Source organism: Aphelocoma coerulescens, chromosome 1 (assembly GCF_041296385.1).
Source record: "Aphelocoma coerulescens isolate FSJ_1873_10779 chromosome 1, UR_Acoe_1.0, whole genome shotgun sequence".
Lineage (NCBI taxonomy): Eukaryota > Metazoa > Chordata > Aves > Passeriformes > Corvidae > Aphelocoma > Aphelocoma coerulescens.
In genome coordinates, this window is record NC_091013.1 from 100,529,274 (window position 1) to 100,556,433 (window position 27,160).

Consider the following 27,160-nt stretch of genomic DNA (forward strand, 5'->3'; position numbering starts at 1 on the left):
TTTATTATATAGAAATTCTTTTCTTTAAAAAGAATCAAAGAGAAAACCTCAATGTTATATGGGGCAGATTGGGCCTTAGAAATTATATTTCAACATTTCTATGTTCTTGGTGACAGTATCTTTCTTTGGTTTTATATTCGTTTCTATGTACATTTACTAGTATGAAGCATTTCTTGTTTTGCAGTGGCACTATCTGTAGTTATCAATCAATTCTTCCCTTTTATCAGAAGAACAGTGTGGCTTAAAAGAGTACCCCTTGGATTGGATGCTGTGAAATTTAAAATTTTAATCTCGGTTTGGTACTTAAATATTTGGCTTTGGGGAACCATCCCGTGCCTCTGATCTTTGATGGGGAATGTAAAGTGGGCATAAAAATACATACATCAAAGAGGGCTATGAAAATTAATGTTTTTAATATCTTTAAATTTTGAGTTATACTGATATGAAATTTAAATATTAGCATTCATCACTGCAGAATGCAGTGAACAAAGCTATAATTAATTTTTCAAAAATGACTGTTCAAGAGATGAGCCATATGTATCTTAATTAACTGCAGTGCTTATATGTAATTAGGTCTCTAGGATGCCTCTTTTTAAAGTACTTTTCACAGAACAAAGGGATAGGCAATTTTATGTTAAATATTCAGTATAGGCAAGATAAAGGAGTGGCAGTTGTTCTATCATCTCTCATAAATACAGTTATGTAGCTATTGAAATACAATCGTACACTTGCACAACACATTCTGTTCCATCCCTCTAGGCTGATTTCTATGACTTTATTTCATAATAGCTCGTAAAAGATGGTCTGTTTAGTTAAAAGATTAGTCCAGTTACAAATACAGCAGTCCATAAAAAGGTTTGGTGTATGATATCTTAAAGTCTGTTAGTCTGGTCTTGCCAATCTCAAGTCTGTAACAGAGAACCTGAGAGACAGACAGCAGTCAATGGTTTGGGGTTTTTTTCCCCCTCTAAAAAATTAATAAATTCTAAGCCTGAAAATTACCAGTGTTTTCATTCAGAATTACAAACATAGACCATAGAGTCTTTCATAGCTGAAAATGTATTATCTTGTTTCCATCTTCATCCCCAGAGCTGGAAAAGTCTGCGAAATCTTCCTATGAGGTATGAGTCTTGAGTTTTAGGCAAGATCATGAACAGCTTGATTTCTTTCCACAAAAATTATTTGGTTCTTGCTTTTGTCATTTGATACTTACACAGGCATATATATTGTGTGATCTGAAAGATGCACCAAGCAGTAAGATCAAGAACAGGACCAGAATCTGTCATAGACTGAAAATATCTTGCTAAGTCATTCTCAAGTTGTGCTTTCTTATATCTCTTAACTGAGAGATGAAGTTTAAGTGAGGTATTAAAAGAGGATTTTGGATTTTGCTTACAAGTTTATCTTCTCTCATAAGGGATGATGACGGGAAAAGTAAATTATTTTTGGAAATTGTGCAGTCAAAGCTGATATTATTATGACAAAAGTAGGAACAGTCATGTGATAACATAAGCATTAGGTCTAAAGCTTTAAGGGTTGTATCAATGAGAAGCTAATGGGAAGATATATGAGTAGTTGATTTGATTGTGATGAACCAGGAAGATAATTTCATGTGCATCAGTTTGAGAGAATAGGACTTGTAGGCACTGAAGCCAAAGAAGAGATTATCAATGAGCAAGATAGTTAGATTTTTGTTGGTCATTTCAGAGGTGATTTGCAGGAAGAGACAATGCAATTTAGTATCCAGCCTGAGTATGAGAGTTAAAATGTGATATTCAAAGATGTAACCAATATTATGGATTAGAGTGTCAGAGAAGACAGTGATGCTGATAGCTCTGTTGGTGTAGTAAAAAGGAGACTTTAGCACCGAAAAAAAGCAGAGTTCATCTTGGCGATTTTAAGCTCATATTTGGACACTCCTGAGTAGATTTTAGAAAGACAGGATTGCGACTCTTAACATGGATGGAAGAAATCCATGTTAGAGATGTGTATTTATGAATCATTAGGGATATATATATTTAATTATTGCCATGTTTAAACAAAATAATCTCTTCAAATACTGGGTCAGAGAAACAAAGTGTTGATATTTCAGTCTGGGACGTCCATATGTGGTTGGTTGGTTGTTGTTTGGTTTTCTTCTTCAATTGAAATCAAGTCGTTCATGTTATTACCTGATTTTGGGTAACATGCATTCAAATATTAAAACAAGTACATTTTCTGCATCTAGAGGGGTAATGTCTGCAGCAGAATATAAAAATACCAAAATGATGCGAAAGGAATTTGCATCTCCTACTAGAAATTCATACCATCTGTTGGTAGAACAAGAAAATAGTCTTTATGAAGCATCCAAAGTGTTGTCAACTCCAAAGGATGTTGATACATGGCAAAATAATTTTCATAATGAAGACTTTTCAGTGAGAAGTGTTTGTTCCTCCTTCAGGCCAGTCCCTTGAGAGGGGGTGAGCAAAAGTACCCTTGGTCTGACAGGAGGACACAGAAAAGTCTTTGCTGTGAGTCACTGTATATCAGTATTCAACACTTTAAGTCACACCTAAGAAGCTAATATAGGTTGAGTTTTAAGTCAACTGCTATATTCTGAACTAACTAATTTCCAAAGAATGCATGCATAGATATATATATATAGATATATAAACATAAAGAAAACATAGTATGGTAATTCAGTGTGAAGATGGATTAAGATAACACTGAGCTTACTTATTTTATTGGCTTGTGAATGTTTATGATAATTTATTTATAATTTATTTATAGGCAAAGATGTGATGGCTTTGGGTGCTTTAGAGTAAATGATCAGTCTGAATAATTCAAATATACAGATAGAAATTTCAAATTTCAAGCATAATTTTAAATTATGAGTTCATTAAAGTTGTTACCTCATAGCAGACAGTATGGGTTTTAATCCTTTAGTAAAGAGGAAATGAAAATCACAGTAAACTTAGAAAAGTATCCATAGGATATGTCTTTAAAACTGTTTTAATGCCTTATGTGATGTACTTACATCTTGCACTATTTACACATGTTTATGATTTTCTCAGATCAAAGACAATTTCTTTATAATGTCATGGGTATTTCTTCTCTCAGGTGGTTATTCACATTGCCAGTCTCAGGTTTTTGCTTTTGTTTTTACTGCTATGTTCCTCTTGCTCTAGGGGGGCTCAAAATTTGCTGGGGTGGTGGTTTTGGGGAGCTAAAAATAGCTAAAATATCTTGGGCACAGACTGCCCACAGAACTTGAAAATGGAAAGTGAAAATATTTTTTTAATCTAGCTTCAGTAGCTGTTGTAGTTTCTCAGACATTTGAGGGAAGCTGAGGTCCATGGAAATATTTATACATGGTAAATTATTGAAAATATTTAGTTTGATTTCCTTAAAAAGGAAATGACAGTAAAAAATGAGCAGTAGTACAAGGAAAAGCTTGAGAGCTCCCTTTCTTATCTCAAAGGGAAACATTTAGTGGAATCAAAGGTAACACATAAAAAGTGATGGATTTGTGTTTATCCTTTTCAGTGAATGGTGATTGAACAATTCATTGCCTTACAACATCTTCAGAATTTAGAATTTAGCAAGATTAAAAGAGACTTTGGATAAATGGGTGCGTAATGAGCAGAACTCATTATAATATTTCAAAGAAAGAAAGATTTATGGCAGGAGAAAATCTGCAAGTGGAAGTGCTTAAGCAAATCTAAGTGAGATTAAGCCAATGCTCTTGTGCAGGGTACATGGTACCACTTACATTTCACGTGGGGATATATTACACTTCTTCTTTAAAAGCATCTGTAGGTGGTCATTGCTGGGGGTGACGGTGGCTTGACAGCAAGTCAAGGGTTGTAGAGAAGTTCACATGTTCAGCATTCTTTAATACCATAACATGAAATGTATCTTTGATGTCTTATGTTGCAAAAGTGTGCCAAACATGAGGAAGTTGTGGTCTTCCTACGGCAGTTGCTCTTGGGTGGTGCAGTTTGGTGTTTTTCCCACTTAAGTCCATAGCACCATAATTTGTATTGAGATGTAATACTGTTTCTATGAACTCCATATTAAAAAAAATCTCCAAACTACTTAGAAGCAAAATCTGACCTGGGATTCGATATTGTATCCAACACCAGTATTAATTATACAGTGTTTAGAACATCATAGCCAAGGTGTTAATACTTTAATATCTCAAATAATGCATTTACAAAAGAAACAGTATAGTATTTTATTTATCCAAGGCCTCTGATGCTATGCAAATGTACCAAAATTGCTCCCACTGCACCTTCCAGAGAGTTCTACAGCAAAAATCAATTCTGTCCCAAAACTCTAGGTATGTAGAGAAACCTTGGGTTCAAGCAGAATCAAGATTTGCTATAAGAAAGCTGTACTAGAGAGGCTCCCTAAATGATTAGCATTTCTGAATATTCTCATAACATTAAAAGTGACTGAACTCACAATTGATTGAAATATAAAATTTTACCACAGATTCTAAGTTAAAGATTCAAGTGCGTTTTTCAAAATAATAAAATTTTTGGTTTTCAACAATAGTATCTAGTTTGGCAGTTCTTGTTTTTAAAGTCAGGAGCAAGTATGTTGTTAATACTGATTTAACAGACTAAATTAATACTGCTGGTTTTCCAGAGGGCTCTCAGGATTATTCTTGTGCTCCTGCATCTTCATAAGTGTTAGGAGCTTTTTTTGTTCTGCTGGCTGGGGCTCTGGATACTCCCCAGTTCTTTTAGCAGTTCAGAATTACATTGTAATAAAGTTGTCAGTACCTACATTAAGATTCCTCTGGTGTTAATGCTAAGAGAGCAGCACTGGTGACTGGGTGGTAGCAGAATTTTTCAAAACAAGAGTGTATATGAATTTTAGTGGTGAGGGTCTCTGGGCTTGAGAGTCTAGAATCAACAAAAATTATAGCATGTAATCTTACAGGAGCCGTGGTGCCCTTTTAAAGCATACTGAAAGGTTCTTGTAGGATGTTTGGTTCTCAGGATGCAGCAGAAACAGAGTGTGTGTAAATACAGTATCAGTATGACAGTAGTGTACACCTTACTGTGGGCTCTGACCTGAGTGCTGTGAGTCCACCTTGCTGGCACGTGAATGTCTGGGCAAGGCTGCCAGTCAGTCCCACGTAGCCCATGGCATGGGGTGTCAGAGCTCCTGAAAACAAGGGTTAGCCAAAGGCATTACAGGATGCATACAAAGGATACATTTGAATAGGTGTGGTCATGCCAGCTCACCCACTCAACAGTTGGTAAAGGATAGCATGAGCTCAGACTTTCCCTCCCTACCATGCCAAAAGCCATGTTTGAATTTATACATTTGACCTAAGATGGATCTTAGTTTGCACACAGGAACAAGTTTATGCAGTATAGACTAGGACTGCTTTCCTTGGTGCTGCCTTCCATGTAGATGAAGTTCCTCACAAATATTTCTAAACCATGTATGAAGAAGTATTTAGTCAAAAAATTCTGTGTGGTACTCAGCCAGCATTATCAATCCTTCTGTGTCCTTTAAAATGACCTCTCTTGTGTGAGTTCATGTGAAAGTTCTAATATTTCACAGTAGCGGTAATTTTATTTCTTTCTTCTCTCTTTTAAGATTTCCTCCCTGCGTTGTGCAGCAGTTGAAAGCACAGAGTTGTTTCCACATCAGTTTGACAGGGATGAATGAGATTGAGTCATATCACAGACTTTTAAATTTTAAACTATACTTACTTGTTTTCTTTTGTTAGGTACAGTCACTCTTTTCTATCCCGAGGCACTTGGAAAACAAATTTGAGTTAACAAGAGGTGTGATTTTTTTAATTTTTTTTTTAACCAAGCCTAAATTGCTGCAGTGACAGCCTGATAACTGCACTTATCTGAAATAGATTATTTCCCTCTCATTTCACACCATTCCTTTCTCCAAATTGACTTTAAAGTGCAGAATATCATCGACCAAGAAAGTTGAAGCATGCCCTGTTAGATTGTAACTTAACTCTTTAACTCCGTTTTTTCAGGCCTGACTGAACTCAGTGACAGTCCAGTTTCCCTGGAGCTAGAGCGTTGCAAGTCTCCCACTTCAGGTAAAGGTGATTGGCTTCTCTTCCTGCAGTCTGTATAAGCCATTCATGTCATGCATCACTGTGTTTCATTAATCCCTAAGAAGCGAAGTGCATAGTTCCAAAGAGAAGAAATTACTGGAGAAGTGCTTATTACATAGCACAGTAAAATCCTAAGTCTGTTTCCTTAAGGAAAACTTAAATGTACGTGGTGCATCTTGAAGTGAACAGTATGAAAACATTTGAAGTAACAGGATCATGCAGGTATATTCCTATAACCTCCTATAAGAAGCTTGTTTCTCTGTTTTCTTAAAAGACTTTCTAAGTTTTTTTTACAGCAGGGAGTCCTTATAATTCTGTATGTATATATCATGCAAATGTGTACATGGAGAATGTATTTGAAAAACAGCAATATGGAGATGGTAAATTTTAACCATTAGAACCTACCAGTGCCTAAGTTATGTGATTTGCAATGAAAGCAGAACCTCAAATAAAAATATTTGCTTATCAGCCAGCTGTGACCTGGCAGGGAAATCTTGGCCACACAAAAATTTATAGATGTTTCCCATTTTGCCCATAGTCCTTCAGAAGGTGCAATTCATCTCATTCCTAGAGACTTTTTCTGCAAGTGCCAAGTCTACATTGATCTCTTTAGTGTGAGTTCACTGTCTTAAAGATTGTTGCTAAGAGCTGTTTTCTAGTAGCTGACTTTTAAATGTTACGGAAAATAAGGAGGTGTAGCTGTGATACATTCATTTGGCTTGTGGTATGCATATCACATTTCTTTCCCTTGTAGTTTGGTAAGTATAGATAGATAGTTTTTCCCCCTTAGTTATGGTAACAAATTCCCACAAGTATGCTGTTCAAATTCCCTGTTATTGTTTCATGTATTCCATGTCATAATAAGAGGATACGTTAATCTTGAATGGAGGCCACTAATTAGTAATTTATAAAAAGCAGAAACTAATAAAAGTGTTTCTCTGACATACCAAGAACTAAAACAAAACATCTGCTTCAAAATATGTATTTCCTTGTACTGTTTGCAACCCAAAATCTGTAGATGTGGAAATATCAAAGTGAAATAGGCTCTAATAATATTGGTATAAAACTAGGAGCTCAAACACTTGAGCAGGGCCTCAGAAACTCATGATACAGGCTTTAAACTAAAACATTTGATAGCTCAGTTATAATTAGATTATTTATTGTGTGGCTCACTGGGATTCAACTTTTCCCTTTTCTCTTCAGAAATGAGCTAAAACCTTTCCTTTTCAGTAAAAGCTAAGAGATGACTGACTTGGTAACCATATGTGCATATTCTTAGTTTTATAATGATGAGTGTCTCCTATAACACTTTACTTTTTCTGCAGTTAACTTCAGTTTTTCATTCTGCTGGTGCTCAAAAATAGCTCTCTTAGATAAATCTAAGATTATTTGCTCCAAAATTTATTCTGCTTTTTTCTGTTTTGGAGCTATGCAGCAGGGAAAGCATAGCATATTTATGGATCTTTCCTATTTTAGCACTTTCATGTTGTTTTCCAAGCTATATTTATATTTTTTAAATGTGAAATCAGGTGCAGTTTTGTAGGAAGTAACTATTATTAGAACTGCATTTTAAACAAGAAGTTTCTCCTACTGTGACTGATATTAATTATTTTTATAAATTAATGCAAAATACAATTAATATTGCTCCTGCATACCTGCTGTAAAATGGGGCAGAATCCAACCTAGCCAGCTGGAATAAGTGACATCAAAACTGCACCCTCCAAAACTTGGGAGTGGAACTAATCCTGTGCTTACCAGCACAACCTTAACACTGACACCAGCCTTCTCACTGACTGATGTTTCTTGCTCACAGAGCACAGCTACATACTTAGGAATTTGTCAGGCAGGATCCTTCTACTTCCAGTCTTGCCTTTATCTGTTTGAAGTCCATGGCACACAAGCTCCACAATGAAAGTTTGCTGTGTTCTGTAAGAGCCCTGTGATCTATGTGTTTGCAAAACCAGTGACCACATTCCTCTGCTGAAAACAGACCAAGACTTGATCCTTCAGAAATTTAGCAAAAACAGGAAGAACACTTGAACTGCTGGGTGAAGTGATTCAAGTTGCTGCCCAGTGGAGGAGGGCCTGCTGGGTATGGCTACATAAGGTCACAGAGACAGAATGGAGTTTGACTTGTGGCAATTCATTCTGGTTGCCAGAGCACGTCAACATCAGTTCTTCACCCAGCAGGGACGTTCATGCCAGGTACTGGGCCTGAGTGTGCTTAATACACAAGCAAAGTGCAAACTGCTGGAGGACACGAGTCTAGATGGCAAACACTGTACTCATGATGGCACAGTGGTGAGCATCTTCATGCTTAGCTCCATCAAAAGGGCAATGCTTTGAGGAACAACATTGCTGTGCTCACGTGCATGCTTTGAGACTCCCAAGACAATGCCTAGGAAGAATCCCTGCAGCACGCTAATTGCTAATGTAGACATGAGAAGTTCTACATCTAAGATCGCCTTTAGCAGCTTAGTCAGATTTCCATTCCAATCAGGCTATAAGAACAGTGTTGGCAAAGGCTTCTTGGAGGACTTGAAAAATCTCCTGCCTCCCCATTTCTTGGTCTAATGCTGAACATTTCTTAGACTGCTTGAACTATCTCTGTTTCCATGAAAAATTCATTTTGCCTGTAACATCCTAGTGCTTGTCAATGTTCTAACCTCTGACTAAACTTCTGCAGAGATAGCCTAGGTCAACTCAGTAATTCAGCTTTGTTGTTTCACTTCTCCCTGCCTCAAAACAGAATTAGGGATCTGTGTGTTCTATCATTGATATGAGTGTTGGAGCACTGAGCAAGAGACTCAGGGCTGAAGAGTACTCCTTATTTCACATGCAGGGCTGGTACGTAATTCAGTACAAATCCTACTTCTTCATTAAGTAATATTTAACTTGTTTCACAAGACTGTCTTCTCAGATGTTCCTCCTGTACTACTTACTAAAACATGACTTTGCAGATGATGTAATTGAAAAATCAGATTCCAGTTCTGAACACCATTTAGAATAGAACATAAAATTAAACCATTTGATTAAAAGTTTTCTGAAATGCACAGTGCCATACAGAGGATAGCAGCAAGTGAAGAAATACCAACCTTGCCTTTCAAGAGTCGTAGGCAGAGGAGAGGAATAATCTTCCTTAACCACTGGTACCTTGTTTCATTAAACTAACATTTAAACATGATAGTGATGCACTTCCAACATTAGAAAGGAAAATAAGTTAATAAAGCCATTTGAAAGAGTCTGTTTATTTTTGAATATCTGAGAGATGGCAATTTCCACTGTAAATGTATGCTGGATGTAGTAATATGTATGGAATAACACTGGTAAAAATTGAGGAACAAAAGAACTTTAAAAAACCACAAACACTTACCTATATAAAACATGTCTCATGAGAACAGTAATGCAGCAAGGCATGCCATATCATGGTATTTGGTGGCTTAAAACCAAAAGCCTCAGAATATCTTATTCTTACTCCTGCATGCCACGTTCTTTCAAACTGTGTTTTCATTTTTGTTTATGGTTTGGGGGTCAGGAGGGCTTTGTGGTACTTCAATTCTGTCGTGGCATACGAGAGCTCAGTAGCTCTAAAGCACTCGTCATGGAAGTGGTGCTATATCAAATGCTTGAGTTAATTACTGTGTAATGTATTACAGAACAGTAGCCATTCCAGTACATTTTGCCTTTATTTTTATCATCTCATTAGGTAAACTTATTGAGGGACTCTTAGGAATATAGTATGTAACATATATATAATTACGTATGTCCATTACTGTTTCAAACATTTATATGGAGTTTTATATTGAAGTGTATAGATGGGAATACACTGTGAGCACAGGCAAATACAACTTTGATAGCTCATTTGTTGTGTGAGATGCAATTGGACAGTTTAGATTCCTTTCAAAGACCAGAAGGAAAGAAGAATTTCTTCAGTCTGTGTATAAGAGAGTGACTTATTGAATATTTGTTTTAAAATGAAAATGGATTTGTGTTTTTTTCTTAAGAAATCACCTTCATATTGGGGGCTTGCATCCAAAATGCTTTTAAGACTTTGAAGCTTAGAGAAGGCTGTGTAAAGATTTCCACAACTGATTCCCATGAGCTTTGGGACAGGTCCCTAATGGCAAGATTACAAGTTTTTATATGTACTATCATTTCCAAGTGCTGCTATCCTTATTCCTTTCACTGGTTAAAGCTGCTGGGATTAGGCCTGTGCCATGGCAAACTCCCACTTCCCTATGCAAAGTGTTTTTTAAATAGCTTTCTTTCAAAAATATTACTAAATTTCTTAACAGTCATTCTCATTTTTAAATTATGGGTAACTTCAGAGTAGCTGAAGAGATTTGACTCCATTTGAAAATTATTTTCTTCTGGAAAACAACTTAGAAAGTAAACGTTTCAAAACATTTTATATGTCTGTAAAACATGGAATGTCATTTATTTTGAAACTTACTTTCTGATGACACTGCATAACCATTTCTACTTAGCATAACCATTTCTACTTACCTATATTAAACTAAAAGGAATGTTAACTAGTCAGAAGACCATAATTGGAGATTAGCTTCAGCAGTGTGGATACAAGGTGCATTTTATTATTATTTCCCATAAGCAAGGGAGTTTCTGAACAGGTGAATTTGTGCTTAAGTTCTTGAGAAGGAACATGTGTGTAGGGATTAGCAAGGAACAGGGAGCACTGTGAGCTGGGGACCTGGGTTTGGGCCCTTGTGCAGCCAATGGTGCATGGCTCAGGGTTCAAGGGGGCTTTTAGGCAGTGACTGGGACTGGTATTTCAGGGTGTTAGTCAGGCAGAAGCTCCTTAGTAGAAAAAGACCTGTGTGAAGTCACCTTCCTATTGAGCAATATGAAAATCTGTGACTACAGGGTTGCTGTAACAGCTGAGGGAAACTCGGCGCCGAATGCGAGAGCTGCGAGCGCACGTTTGTCTGTTGGTTGTGCCTTGGTGTTTTCCTTGAAAGACTGATAGGAACCATATGGCTGTGGAGCAGGATACTGTCAGGTCAGAAGACCTGTGTGCTCAGCTTAGCTGGCTGCTAGACTGTACCTAGTAACTCTTTCTCATCCCACAGTTGAATAATTTGACTCTTAACACTTTTAAGCTCTTTTGGGTAGGGGCTGTCTTGCCTTATGCTGTAGCATCACAATTTCTGCTGGCTGTCTCCAGTGTGAATATAAACAAATAATGATAGCAGACAACTCTGCTGGCCTCTTGAGCCTTTATACTCCATTCTCAAATTAAACTGGTTTTCAAAAGCTCTTTGTCAGCAAGATAGGCTTACATGTGCGATCCTCCTTTATAATAAATGTAAAGAGAGTAAATCATGCATGATTTAGGTACTTAAAATAGGTTACATAAACTGATCAGAATGTGGATATTATTAATAGTTAAAAGTCAGTTTAAAAAATTAATTTAGACAGCTTTAATCACAGTAAAGCATGAAAGCAACCAGCTTCTTCTGTTGTTTTTACCCTCAAGTATGTGGTCTGTCAACTGATCTGTGCTGTGTCCTAGTGCATCAGTGTCCAGCCATGTGATTGCCATGTGAAGAGTGTGCAATTGTCATGTGACAGCTGTGGCAGCTCCCAAACCAAGCTTGTGTAGACTCCAGAGGAAACAGAAAATCCAAACTTTGCATGTGCTGTATGAGCTTGCACAAAAATAGCTGGGAGCTATTTCTTGCAGTTCAGACGTGTATCACAATTTGGGAACCAGCTGTGGCACACAACACAAGATACATAATTCCTGCTGTACACAAACACCTGTAACCTAGAAATAGAAGAGGTTAGACTACCAATTTTCAGAGCTCAAAGCCTGCCTGATGACAGCACTAATGAAGCTCTTTGGTGTTAAATGTAGCTAGTTTTTATAGCTCTGAAATATTCTCTTCTAAATCCTAGTCTGTTAGTAAAGTGTCCTACAGTTTTTCTTGTGAATTGCTTATCCTTTTTTAGAGGGCTAGTTAGGCCAGATGTTGTCCTTCCCCCAAAAGGAGATTATATCACGTGTGATGCTTCTTTATAGCAGAGCACTGATTTTCTGGAGCAGCATCCTCCCATTCACAGTCTGAAAGAGTATTTGACAGCTGCTCAGATAAATGGAATGGTTTTTAAAGGCTGTTCTGAAAATCAAACTGCCCTTTGTGTGAGTGCCTAAAATGGACACCGGTGCCTAACACTTGTTACCCAAATTAGAGAATTTTTATGTGGTAGTGTTGGGGGTGTGTATTTTTGATGCCAGGCTGATCTGGAGAGATCTCTTCACCATATCCTGAGTTAAAGTGTGATGTCTACAGATGGGTTACTGGGAGGACTGTGCTGCTTCTACTGAAAGCAGAATACTGCTCAAGAGCCTCATGGGTTCCCCTACTCATCCCTGAAGAGAAAAACATCTAACATAGGTGCTGGCTGATATTTAATTCTGCCACATTGCAGACTTTGCAAAAGAATACAGCAGAAATGTTTTAAGGGATTTTGTGAGCTAGTGTCTGTTCTGGGCATCCTTCTGACCTAAAAGCTTACTAAATACAAATTACAAAGAATTTGGTCCTTATTTGTTCCTTATTCATATGTTCCTGTCACTGTGGTACTTATCATGTGGGACTTTCTTTAGAAGTATAATAGTTAGCTTACAAGTATTTGATTGTTCTCTTCTAGTAACAGGCAGCATGGGTAAGGGGTAAAAGCCAGAAAACCATGTGAAAAAAATAATGAATAAAAAATGAAATAGCCAAATTGGAAATTAAGTCTTCTGAATAATTAATAAAAGATTTCTTAAGGCATTCTTCTGATAAATTTAATGCCATTTTGACTGCTACAAGACATGCTTCATTTCAGTTCTCTGGTGTTCGTTTGAAAATGTGCTCGTGCATGAGGAAATGAAAACATTTTTGAACAGAAGCAAAATTACCATTTTCTTGCATAATTGGAGCACAACAAATAATTAAACCTTGACTAAATTGAGTGCAATATTTTGATGATTAGATAACACCACATTATGTCCTGAAGCTGCTGTATTTCGTTTCTGTGCAATCTGTCTTCCTTTCCATAATATTACAACAGTATGTCCTGTCTCTGTAACCTGTACAATATGCCCTCTTTTTCAAATGGTATCTTGAGGTATGATGTCATTAGATCTCATAATTTCATTGCACCCTCTTATTAAATTGATTTGCAGGTGTTTAAATATTTGTGATACGCTGCATAGCCAGCATTTGCAATATTTGCCTTAACCTCATTTGTGGTTTCTTTTTATCATTCCTGTCACCACAAGGTAAGATATTGCAGCACACAGCCAAAGCTGTGTAAAACACCATTCACTCCTTGACAGCTGGAGTAGTGGGTTTTTTTCCACTTCTTCTTTGTACAATTGCATTTATTTTGCTGAATGGTGTGAATGAAAATATTTAAACCACAATTCTGCCTTTATATGCTGATTAAAAGTGCTACAAATTTGCAACATGGTTTTAACCAGAAGATGGCATGTTGTTTTCCCTCACTCTTTTTTCTTTCTTACTTATTAACAACTGCCTTTCTCCTTTTTCTGTTGTTTCAGTTAAAGGATCAAGAAAGTTAAGTCTGCCAACAGATCTTAAGACTGATCTTGGTACGGTAGGCAAAAGCCAACAGCTTTAAACTTCCTTACATTCATTGGCAAAACATTTTACTGACTGATTCATGAGATAACACAATAACCTCAGAGGCTTTGTCTGAAAAGGCTTTCTAAAAACCACCTATTAACCCATACAGTTCTGTTGGCAGCTCTCAGCATTTTGCTTGTTTAATATTCATTTATTTCATGTAGACATATATTGCCAGTCACTACACAGCGTGTAATATTTTATTCTGAAAAAGCTCCAGAAGTTTTTACAAGCTAGTTGTTGGTGAACTCTGCCTATAATACCCAATGCATGCGCTGGTCTATTTTCTTTATTTGGTGTACAAGTTGTGCCACAAGAGTGATAAGAGAATTGAACATCTGTATTTTATGGTGTCCTTGAACGTCTGAGAAGTCAGATTGGAAATCACTCATTTGTCTCAGTCCTCTCCTTGAGACTTACCTCAGCCAACTGTTAAATACATAGTTTGCTGTAATCTTTTTTCTCAGTTGTCCTTTGGTGTTTCAGTGGAAGTGCATAGTGCGAGAACAAATTTCACCTCAAAAAACCGAAAATGAAAATTCTGTATCTTGAATAGCCTAAAACTGTTTGGAACAGTTCATGCAACACTGTGTCCACGTAAAGGGGTATTGCTCCTGGTATTTTGTTGGAATGTGTGGTTTGCACAGAAAATTCTTATCACTGTTCTCAGTGATAAATATTCTCAGTCTCAAGGAGTTCTTTCTAGTTTTGGTCTCTTGGGAAGTTTCTCGTGTAAGATGACTGAAAAAGCCATGTAGCCATGCCTCATGCCTTAGTGTGTCCCATTAGAGATAAAAATTAAATTTGGATCACATCCTTGGATAACACAGCTGAACTTAATTTCTGTCCCTGGGAATTGTGTGCACCTATTAACCAATGTAGCACTTGCTCCCCAAGGCAAAAGTCAGGGCTGTAAATATATCTTTCACATTATAAATGACTGAGGAACTTGGAAAACTGTCAATTTCTCCTAGAAAATATTAAGTAAATAAATGTTGAAAAATCATTGGAAAATTCAATCCAAATTGTGCGGGTTTCAGTGTATGAAGTAATTCAGTTGAAATAATTTACTCCATTAAACAATGATGTTTGAGAAACTAGGAATGTAGGAATACGCCTAAAAAAATTTGGAGTGAACAATTGTAATATTCCTAATACTCCAGAAAGGTGGAAGAAGTAGGCAGCTATAGACCTGTAAAATTAATATTTATCACTAAAATAATGGGCAGCTATTAAGAGGGAAGATGAATACTTAGCTGTAGGATAGGACCTAAGGCTAAGCTGTATTCTACAGATCAAACTTCTTTTTGTTGTTATTATTATTAAAAATACATTGTCTTGAAGGACACATACTGTGAAATAGCTTAAAATCCTGATGCATAGCACAAGAAAAACTTAATGTACAAAAGACTGGATTTAGAGGTTTTTAGAAAAGAAAGAAGCGTATCATTGTAACTAGAATTGTTGAGAGCTTCATTATGTAATATAAAATGTTGCATATCAGAGAAAAAGCTACCTTATCATCCGCTTTCCTGTAATCATGTTGGGAGCAGGACAATATTGTAAACTTTGCCTAGAATATATTGACAAGTTGCAGATAGATTTGTATTTTTTAAATCCCAAACAAACACAAAAAAATCCTCAGAAAACCCCAAGGACTGGGGAGCAGGGTAAAAAGCTCCAAAAGTTAAACAAACTCGACCTAAGAAGGCAGGAAGCATGACGATCCATTTTAAATAGATGACATATGTAAGGAACTTAGAAGATGAATGGAATGCGTAATCTTGCCTGTAGTTTTTATTTCACAGTAGTCATGTTTGTACCATTCCTTCATTTGCTTGTATTCATTATTTTTTTAATAGGGTAGAACAAGCTAAATATAAACTAAAATAAGCCTAAGAAGGTTTAGTTCAACATCTTAGAGAAACTGGTGGAATGCCATTAATTCTAAAAGCTTCATAAGCATTGACAGGTGTGATCAGATGTCATGAAAGGATCCTGTTTGTTGTTAGTGCTTCAGCAATCAGGTATCTGGTGCTCAGATTACCAAGAGCTAAGGATGAAGCATGTGGAAGCAGCATTCAATGTATAAACTGGCAGATACTCATGGATAATCAACAACAGAGGGAGGTTTAGAAAAGAGAAAAATAAATGGAGGAAAAAAATCCCCAAACTTTCAGCTCTCATTCATGACTGTCTTAGAAGGGCAAAATATTCCTGATAATTATTCTAGCCATTAAAACTGTGCTGAATTATAGATTGCTTAGTTTACAACAGGCTGGGAGAAGCCTCTCTTTCTCAGTATAAAGAGCTACATTTAAAAGAGAGTTCCTGGAAAAGGCTATGACTGCATTTCATTTCCTTCTGCTGCAAAATGTCCTGGCTACACTGTCAGAGCTCTTGGATATTATTTATGCACTGTTGGGCTGTTGCCTGAGATTGTACCCATAGTTTGAATATTCAGGGACTAACAATAGTTTTTGGCCCACACTTCTTGTAAAGATATTCAGGTCACCACTTTGAAATGATAAAATATGGCCCATGCATCCCATTGGCTCTGGCTCGTGGCTTTTTAGAGAGTGCTGATCCATCGCCCACTCTCAGCACCGACTGCAGCTAATTGGGACATACATTAGCATTTGGCAGTTCTGCTCCCTTCCTATGATCTGACTCGTTGAATGTCCTTGCTTTCACTTTGCTTTGAATTGTAAATAGTAGAGGTTAAGTAGAAGTTAAATCTATTTCAGGTGGAGGTGTTGCCAGTACTGAAAATTGCTTGGGGAGTAGTTTGCTATCATTTAGGGGAATAATGTGTGATCTGATGACTCAGGGTGTTCTTGTTAAACCTTGGCAGGATTTTCGTGGCCTAAAGGTACTTTGGGACTCCACTTTGGTCTTTATAATGACTGATAAAATTGATCTCAGCTTCTTTTTATTTTGATGTGGTGATTATTATCTCTCCTTGCTGAAGCACCTGTCACCTGTAGGTGTTGTATCTCCACACAGAAATGAGTGATGTGGCACATGCGGGTGCACACTGAAACTTCTTGATAGTTTTAGCTACTGCAGGTCACAGTAACCCAATGTTTATTTGAGTTGGCCAGAAGGAAGATGTGGCAATGCTGCTGCATAGACTGTACAGCTTCCCTATTACCCTTTGGAAGCAGCTCTGAATGATAGTATCTTTATTTTTAAACCTGTTAATGTTTCCCAAAGTCTTCTGAAAAGATCATCTGCATTTCCTTGCAGTGTTTCACAGAAATGAATTATGGTGATAATCCTAATTTTGCTTAATCTGGTGGTGAGTCTGGGATATATCCAGACACATAGAACTGCTTTGGTATGAGAGTTTTCTAACCTTGCTTGACTAGCCACTTCAAACATCAGCTTGTATTTTTCTTTTAGGAAATATTTCTGCTCATTTCACTAAAGGCTTTCAAAGTTTCCTGCTGATCACAGGGAGCCAGACAGAAGCTCTAACTAAAGAAGGGGGAAGAGTCAGTAACTGCTGACTTTTTTAGAATTACTTTGAGCAGATGGTTTGACTGGAAGGAATTATGCTATCACCTAGACTATATTAGTGAAAGAACAAAAGAAAATGCAAATATAAATAGACATCTTTTGTTTCTTCTTGCTAAGCTGTGATCGTCAAAATTTTAATGTATTTTCCTATGCTTTCTGCAGATACTTACAAGCAGTGACTGAGTTCTTTGCCAAGTCAAGTTAATGTCTTCCATTTTACACAGCAGTGAAAAACTAGGGAAATTACCACATGAGCTCATTTTTTTCGGGGGTTTGAGAAACATGTTCTAATGCAGAGGCCCAAAAACTTTAATTCTGAAAGTTGGGTTCATTAAACATAACTGTAAGGATCAGATGAAGGACCTGTGGTTAATAGTTCTGTAGTTCATTTTGTGTGAGGTTTGTGGAATCAGTTTGATTTATGTATATTGTAATAGAATTATGATATGAAAATATCCACCTTTTGATGCCTTTTTATTTCAGTGACAGGGAAGCATCCCTTCCTGGATGCTCCCAAGCTTATAAAACAGTATCCAAATAAATGAAACCTCATTTCCATTTTAAGGATGAGCAGTTGTGTTCCAGCAATTCTTGCTTTATTTTTTTCAAAGTATTTACAGCAGACATTAGGCACTCATAAAATTTTGAAGCTTTTAATCTGGTTTTGCTTACTACTGCATTGGACAAACTGGTAGATTGTAATTGGAGCATTCTGTATTGATTTTTGAGGGTCTGGATCTATAATTCAGTTTACAAGGCTAAAGAACATTTCAGAAATTTTGAAATTATATTAGTTGCTTTCCTCCTTGGTATGACATTTGTAGAAAAGGAAATTCAGACATCCAGCTGTACCCATGATTTTCTTTAATTGCTTGGCAAGATACATGGAAAGTCACTTGTATTTTTGCATGATAAGGATTTTAGGGACTGTCTCGTGTATATCTCCTTCCAGAAGAGTAGAGTAGCTTTCTGTCCCCTTCTCAGTCTGAAAATATCATTCTGAGTTGAGGAATCATCTGCACTCTGCCTCTAGGTAGAATCACAGGATCAATCAAGGTTGGAGGGGACCTCTAAAGGTTGTTTAGACCCCCATCCTGCTCAAAGTGGGTCAGGCTACACAGGTAAGTCAGGGCAGTGTCCCATCAAGTCTCACAGTGCTTGATCTGCAGTCTGGCAAGTGCCAAATACAGGGGCAGGATTTCACCCCTCAAGCTGCTGGTTATGCTCTTGCTGAGTTGGTGGAGGATAAGCTTTGTCTTTTCTGCTTCAAGTTTGATTACTATGAAGGTGCAAAACATTGTGAGTTGGAGTAAAGTCTTCCACTTTTACAGAAATGGTTTTAAACCTCTAGCCTTTCAGCTATTTCACATCCTGAGGCTTGGATTTTGATATTCTATATCAAGGACCCTACTAGACAAAAGTCTCTTAATCTTCTGAAGGTCAGGTGTATGACAGCACCAGCTTCTTCCTTCATTAAGTTTATGGTCAAACATTTTTAAAAGGGAACCTAAATATCTAATGGATATATTAGCACTCTTCCAGTCCAAATAACCAGAATTAAAAGAAGACGCAACAGGAGCTGATCAGCAGGATAATTCAATTATTATAGTAGAATACACATGTGCTCTGTGATTGTATTTCAAATGCAGAAAGGGCCTGTGTTCTAACTTCTAATGCTTCCAGATAAGAAAGAAAACAAAAAAAACCCCAACAAAACAACAAACTGATCTACTTGGGAACTTTACAAAAAAGTAGTTAAAAGGAAAGGTAAGTGCCTTAAACTATACAAAAAACACTCTAACTAAAATGATTGTTATAATACAGTTAAGTGTCATCACAAAGAAAAAGCAGTGAAATTTGGTAGCTGGAAAAACAAAAGCAGCAGTAAAGATCATTGTACATTTAAGAGTTGGTGGTACAACTGATAGGCTCCAGTATACCAGATATTCACTGTTTCCAAGTTCTTTGGTTTTACTTCGAGAAGAGTTCCTTACTGAGGACCACAAAGGTAAGTCATTGTCCACTCCTTTCAAGCACTGCAAACACATACATGGCATGTGCTCTCTGTCCACCTCTCAGGCTGTAACACTTTCCAGCAGTCAAATCCTGGGGGTCTGCATAGATTGATTTACCAGACCTGCCTGGACCCAGAGGTGCTCTGTAGTAAGTAACTTGGATCTGATCTGAGCTCTCACACAGACTCTGATCTGCAGGCAAATACTCAAACACAGGACAGATGGTTCTATCACCTTGTTTGGACCTAAAGCAACATCCAAAATCTTAGTAACTGACCTGTGTGTAAAAGCAGAAGAATATTTAGAAAATAAATTTTCCATGTATAATTATTTTGACATCAAAGAAAAATAAGTAAGAACTCTAAATCACACCTTATCAACTATAAAATTAGGTTTTACAGCATTAAACCAAGAATGAATTACTACTTGTTTGTTTATTTATTACAAGCATTAAAAGAAGAATGATAATTACTAGCCTGTTTGTTTATTACAATAACCTGGTATGAAACCTGTCAAAAATCTACAATGCATAATATTAACAAGTTTGGAAAATTTTTTCTGTAATTGATTGCTGCATAAAAATTATATGTAAGCTTAATTATACTGAATTCCTTTTTTGACCATGTCTGTGTCTTTTTCCATTGAGTATTTGCAAGCAGATTATTTATTTGTTAGCACCTGTGGAGCTGTGCTAGCTCAATTATTTCAGGCATCCTTGACTCTATTTAAAAACAGTGATTTTTGGAAAAATCATAGAAAGATTCTCTGGAAGAATCCGGTTAAACACATTTGTAGTAATTCTCTTACATTTTGTTCCTTCATTTCAGATGGAAAGGTGGGGTTTTGTGTACAAAGTCTCTAGCTCATATATGTAATGCTTTGTTTTTGTCATGTTCAAATTGAAAAAATGTTTCAGGTTCAACTTCTTTGAAGAATTTTTCATTTTTAAAACCAGAGAATTCATGTCATTTTTTTCCATGTTGAAAATGCAGGTGCAATGCTACACTAAGGGGCTCAGGACAATTTGTTGGTATCTAGGTGGTCTTGTGGTCCATCCACTCTGCTTGCATTTTGCAGTGTTGTCTTCCTGTACAGCTCAGGATTTATCACGTTTCATGCTTATGTTTCAGAATTCAGTCAAGTTTTCTGTCTTGTGTTTTCCTGTTTATTGCACAAAGCATAGCAGCCATTTCTGTTGGGTTATTCTGTGGAGGCACCCTGGGTGCTGTGTGCTTTTTGAGACAGTCCAGTAGTGTGGTGTTATATGGTCACTAGAAATTCAGCAGAGGAATCTGAGAAGCAGAGTTAGATCCAAGTAGTCCAAAATTTTCCCACTATTCTGTGGGAGCAAAGCTAGATTTGTTTTTAGGCTTGCACTGCCAGTTTTGGGCTTTCCAGATACGGCAACACAGAGATTATATTATTACATATGATAATATATTCTTAATGTTTTTCATTTGGAGAGTGTTTATTTCCTATTTTTGTTTCATTTTTCATAATTTTAGGCCAAAGTAATAGTTTTAAAAGAGAATCTGTCAGTGAACTGACAATGCACTTAATGTTTTCAGCCACTTCACAGTCTTTTATTTCTCTGACAAATACATCTGTTCACCCTGCTTTCAAAACAAATGGTGATTTTTGCTATCAAGTGTATGATAGGATTTTGTTACCACAGGGAGGATACCATCATATTACACAGGCAGTAGGCAGTATGTTACAATAACAGCATATTATAGAGTGGACCTAAATATTCTACCAGCATGCCATTAGGGCAACTCTTCCTTCCTCTTCAAATTGATGAAGACATGAGGGTAAGTGTACATTTTTGCTGGCAGTGCATCTGTATTAACCTCTTCTGCTAGGGCTTACACCTTCTCTCCTGCCTGGCTGACAGAACTGCACCAAGAGAAGATTGTGGTCCTGACTTTGTAAGAGATTTTCTTTTAAGAATTTTAAGGAATTTGTAAAAATTCTGTGGTATCAGTCTGTGTTCTCGTTAATGAATGACCACACCATTGCATAAATTTTGGTTATTTACATGCAAACCTGAGACTGTTCTTGGGGCCATTTGTACAGTTTTGAGGTTTCATTTTTTTGTTAATTCAAATGTGTATCTCTTTGCTGTGTAAAAATAAAGGTTAGTCACCACCATAATTATTACTCAAAATCTAATTTATTGGTAATACGCAAAAGTCTCCCAGTGGAAACAGATGGATTTTTCTTCACTTTAACAGTGAAGATTGGATTCTTCAACAGTTGTTGAGAAAATTCTCTGGGACTTATTTTTCAGGTTCTTTCTGCTCCATATTAAAGCATCTCTCTGGTTCTCTTGTCTTCTCTTTTATTGATTACTTCCTTACAACTTAAGGTGATATTATAACGCTTCTAATTATGGATATTTATATTCCTTTGTCTCAGCCTCTCTCACAACACTAGTAAGAAGGTTTTCAGCTAGTTTTTCCCTTTGTTAGAATTGAAAGAATTGGTTGCTTATATTCTTTTCTGAGTTCTTGTGTCTAGTGTAAAAAATTGCTAGGCAGTAACTGCAAAAGAGTGCTTCTTTCTTATTGGCACTTTCACTACATTTGGTTTCAACAAGTGTTCATCTTTTTACTGGTAAATTATTAGTTTCTTTTGCTTTTTTGCAGAGGTCACCAAGTAGTTTAAAAGTTTTGTGTTTGTAATCAGGCAGGTTGTGTGACATATACATGCTACTGTGTGTAAACTAAAATCAGCATGTGTACATGGAATGTTCTCCCTTTGCAACATGCCTCAAAAAAACTTGGCTTAATTTGAGGCTGCCCTGCAGGTTTGCTGCTGTCATGTTGCACATCACATCTCTCAGTAGTTTTATCAGGTTCACAGTAACTAATGTTACTTCTTCAGTTCCTCTTGATCTCATCATCCCGTTGGTATTTTGTGTGATGCTCTAGCCTTACATCCAGCACAGTTCTCTTCCTTTTTTTTAAGCAGTTTGTGGGGTGCACATGGCACTGAATGGTGTTACTGTTTGGCAATGAGGACTAAAGCTTTTTTAATTCATCTGGGTAAGCATTTTTAATTCCATCGGCCCAGAAGAAGGCAAACAACCACGAACTGCACTGTAGAAGGAGTACGTGGAGAACATTACAGAATTTTATGTCATTAACTTCTCTTTTATATATTTTAATGCATCATATATACAATAATTTACTGCTGCTTTATTAAACCAATAGAGTTAAATTAGCATTAAGTGTTAAAATTAGCATTAAGAGTTAAATTAGCATTAAGGACTAAAGGGTAATTGTCTATGATTGCTTCCAATGGCTTGCATGAGTCCTAAATTTTTTAATGAATGATCAGAATAGCTACAAACTGAGCACTGGCCACTTAGTTCACTATCCACAGGGAGCAGGAAAGGCTGCTCCCCTGGCATAGTGGGATGGCTCTTAACTCAGTTTGGAGACTGCTTCAAAGATAAGCTCCACTAAACCCTGATGCCCGAATATATTGCATTAGTGTGGTACTGGCTGAGGGGATCCAGGAGCACTGGAGAAGATAATGCTAATTCCCTTTACCTCATGGGCAGCAGCACCATGGGAAGGGGTAGGAGGTGATGGCAAATGCAGTGGTAGAAAAGAGAAGGGGTATTTTGTGCAGTGTTTTCTTCAGCAACAACTCTTCTTTGCCTCCTCCAGAAGATGAGAGAGTGAGGACCTGTTGCACTATTGCGTCAGTAGCACAGAGCAATCTGTGCATTGCTGCTTAAGTACCAATATTAATGTCCCTAATATCAACTAGTGGTCCATATCAATTAATATTTCTGAGCTGAGAAAAGCTCCAGTGACATGTGACAAAAGCAGTAATCCAGCAAGGACAAAAGTTAAAATGTTGCTCTTCCTTACAAATCAAACAAAGCTGGGAAAAAGCTGTGGCTTTGCAGCCTCCTTCCTGTACATGTTCTTTGGGGTGATTGGGAGACATCTGTCACGGCAAAGGAGAATCAGTTGACTCAGGCCTCAGAGGGATAGTAAATCATTGCAGTCATTCTGACAGAGGCTGAGAGCTTGAACATTCTCATTCTCCCTTAGAAAGTACACTGCAGAAAAGTAGTACTGTTTTTTCTTGCCACTTTTCTTGCACACTATATCTTTTTTCAGACGATGCAGTAAGGACCCCTTTCTTAAACAGTACAGAACCTTTCTTTAGAGATGTTTTGTATCACAGCTTATAGCATAAAAAAAGGTGACAAATTAATTTTTAAATACACACATAAAATTTTCTTGTATATTTGAGTGGTCTTTGTCTGCTGGATTCTTTTCAGTTTCTCCACAAAAAAATATTTTAGTCATGTTTCTTATAATTATCTTACTCTTTGTACAATGCCTGGGATTTTACTAGGGCTTGAAGACCTGCACTGCTTCTTGTATACATTTTAAAAAGTTATATCTAATCAGAGGAACAGAACTGTGTGAAAATACAGACAAGTTAGTAACTGATCACTAAAATACCTCTTCTGCTCATTCTTGTAGCACCCACTAACATTTCACCAACTGCAGTACTTGTAGGGAGATCCCTACAGCTTCTAGGATGAGGCCTGCCTGAGTTTTTTTTTTTTCTTCGCAGGAACTGGCTTTGCTTATTCACAAAGGCATTGTCAAAACAGCTAAAGGGATTTAGGTGCCCAGATCCTAATGATTATTTAATGTGAGCCTTTGAAGGTAACTGAGACAAGCCAGCATACTAAGAGAAACACAACAGCATTTCTCTTAAACTGTGGCATAGTGAGCAGGGGTTTGGATGTATTGTGGCCATTCTGTACAATGCTCAGGGAAGAGGACTCAGGAATGTTGTTGATGTTTCTATAGAATATGATTTTTTTTCACTCTGTTATGTTCCTCATCACTTCCTAGGATTCTCCCTGGAGAAAATTAGATATGCTGAAACACCTTCCCACAAACTGAATTTTGAAGAAAGGAAGCAGCTGGATGAGGATGGATGGGTCTGTTGCTGAGGTTGAACAGTCAGCCTGTGTCCTTGAACAAAGCCCCTGATCTCAAAGGACTTTCTGCTGAAATATGCAAACAGTTACAGCAAATTTTGGGAAATTTCCTAACTAAAAATGGAATGAGTCATCCACATCAGTTTTATATCTGCTGTTAGCTCAGTTAATAGCCATGTATTAGGGAAAAATGATAAGAATCATGGAAGCTGTGTCTCCTAGAGAGCTATTTTGTTACGCAGTACAGATACTAAATTGCTTTCTAATCTATAATTCTGAACATTTTTTCCACTTTTGTTTTTTAAAACTGAGCTGTTTCCACATGGAAAGGACATGACTTGCACATTTGAAGACTACATGTACCACACTATACACTGTATTCAGTACAGGACCTGAATGTAGAGTGAATATAGAAATAGCTTTTCATAATGTACAGTGGTGCTATCATGGCATGGTAACCAAGAAATAAATTTATCTTAGTACAGGAACATTCATTTTTTCCTTGGATACAATACAAATCAAAGAGAGTTGACTGAATATGATACTTGCATACAGAATCTTAAAGATTAAGATAATTCTCAGATATAAATAACCTGACATTTAAAACTAAGGCAGAAACTCCAAGATTGTCCCTACCTATAGTATTGAGCTTTTACAGTTTTGGGTAATATACTCGGTGTGCTTGCATGAATCTCAACTTTTGTTTTGCTTATTACCTGATGTTTACTTAAAATAATCTGCTGACCAAAAACAATTCAGTTATGCCTGGGTGTGTATCCTTTCATATTTTGAAGGGAAAATTGTGTTCAGTAATTCTTGTCATGTTGTCTTGCCTAGCATGAGAGGAAGAAAAATATCACATGGATGTTTTACAGTCCAGTCCAGTTCTGAACTCTGATGCAAGCTCTGATCAGTGGATGTTGTGGCTTAAAGACCTGTTGACAAAGAACAGACTAATGTAATAAGAGTTTGAAGCAGACATGTTTTGTTTCCCACCCCATTAGACAGCAACATGTGCTGTGCTGATTGACCATAGCCTCTAGCAGGGGTCCAGTGACTTAGCCTCATGCCTGTAGATCTATAGCAGACAAATCAGTTGTTCAGCAGTCACTTTTCTTAGAAGTATAATAAATCTATGTGGTATCTAAAGAATAAAATACTTAGCAATATTATGGCTATTTTTGTAATTATCTCAAATGGTAGCCTGTTTCATGCAGCTTTGGGTCAGGCAGGGGAGAAATCTAGCTGTGAATTCTATCCTGTAGTAAATTATACTTGCACTTCTTATGAGAGCAAAACGGAAAGAAAACTTCAAATTGACTTGGTATCTCTTAGGAGACACAACGTCAGGGGTGACAGTGTTACCAGCAGTACCTTGGTAATTGCCTGTGTGCATAGGTCAGCAAAATGCTGTGGCACCTGCAGCTCTAAGAACACGAACCAGTTCTGTGGCCCTTGGGTTTTTTTCAAACTATACCTTAAAAATATGGTGAGTTATTTTTTGCATACCCGTGATACGCTGGTAAAACAAATAAGAGTTATTCTCAGAAGATTTGATATAAGCCATTCTCAAGTATCAGAACATACATCTCTCCTCCATTCTGAATCTTGGGAGCTGACACTTTACTAGCACTTGTTGCATTCACTTTCCAGATCACGTGAATGGTCACTGTACAAGCCCAACATCCCAGAGCTGCAGTTCAGGCAAACGACTTTCCAGTGCGGATGTGTCGAGAGCAAACCGCCGAGGGCCCGGCAGGCCCCCCTTCAGGAAAGCCCAGTCTGCAGCCTGCATGGAGATTTCTCTCCCAGTCACCACAGAAGGTGGGTGGCAATGACTGTTTTGCCAGGTATTTGTGAATTTTTCACCAGGTGTGAAAGGGAATGAGTTCAGCAGGGTCCTTGTCCCAGTCATTGCCTGAACTAACTAATGTTTTAAACTGTGATAGGCAATCAGCAACACCATGACCCTAATGCTGTTTTTTGTGAGGAGCATTTGTATCCTAACCTGTCCACCTGCAGAGGTGTCTGCATCACAGTTACAGCTGGAACCAGCACTCCCTAATTTCCACAATTGTTAATGAAGACAGAGAAAGGGGAATTATATCACTCAGATTGTCTGTCTTTATATTTTTAAATGCAAATTGTTGCAAATAGCTTTGTTATTCGTGGCACATGGCTAGATTTGATTTTTTTAATCTTTATGGTAACACAAAATAGCAAATTTTTTCCTCTACATCAATGACTGATTATGAACATAACATAACCCTTTCATATGGCTCTCTTTATGTGCTACACAAACATGGTAAGTAACACTGTCATATAATGGCTCTTGATAGAAAATACACCACTGCCACAGTAGTTTCTTTTGCTGTGTGGTTTTCTTCATCCTATGTAGTACCAAACTCTTCTGGAATTCTTGTATGCAGATACTGCTGAAATATCAGCACTACTTGTACCTGCCAAGGCCACAGTATCTCTAATCTACTTCTATGCTTCTTTTCTTCTTCCCTCCCATCCTCCCAGAGTAAATAGGGTCACTGGCAGGCAGAACCCACAGCTCCCTAAGGCCCCACTGGCTCCTGTGTACAAAACATTTAGTAATGCAGTGATACTTTCGATGGCATGATGTTGCTTTCAGCATACATGTATCATGAAAGAGTCACTTTATGTCATTCATCACTATTTATAATACCTATCAAGTTTAATACAGAAGTATATCTCTTTTAGAGGTAATCATCTAATTTCCTTTCAGGCTTGAGAAGTTAATTAAATTGACATAAAAAACCTCCTATTTAAAAGTATCAGTTAAATAGTATTCAAACTTTCAGTAAGGTCAGTGAAAAAACTGTTGCAAGAGCAAGCCAGACAATCTCCAGAGTCATTTATATCAGCATGCAATGTG

General features: G+C 37.2%; 1 protein-coding gene across 3 annotated transcripts in view; it reads left to right on the top strand.

The window, feature by feature from the left end:
- STXBP5L (syntaxin binding protein 5L) overlaps window positions 1–27,160 on the top strand; it is a 191,711-nt gene that overhangs the window by 143,270 nt on the left and 21,281 nt on the right. For 2 of the 3 annotated variants that reach the window (XM_069021288.1, XM_069021303.1), the window contains 2 exons: window positions 5,999–6,064; window positions 25,909–26,079. In XM_069021288.1, the coding sequence (XP_068877389.1) occupies window positions 5,999–6,064; window positions 25,909–26,079 (237 nt within the window). The remainder of the gene's footprint in view (window positions 1–5,998; window positions 6,065–25,908; window positions 26,080–27,160) is intronic. The other variant, XM_069021293.1, reaches the window with a different exon arrangement.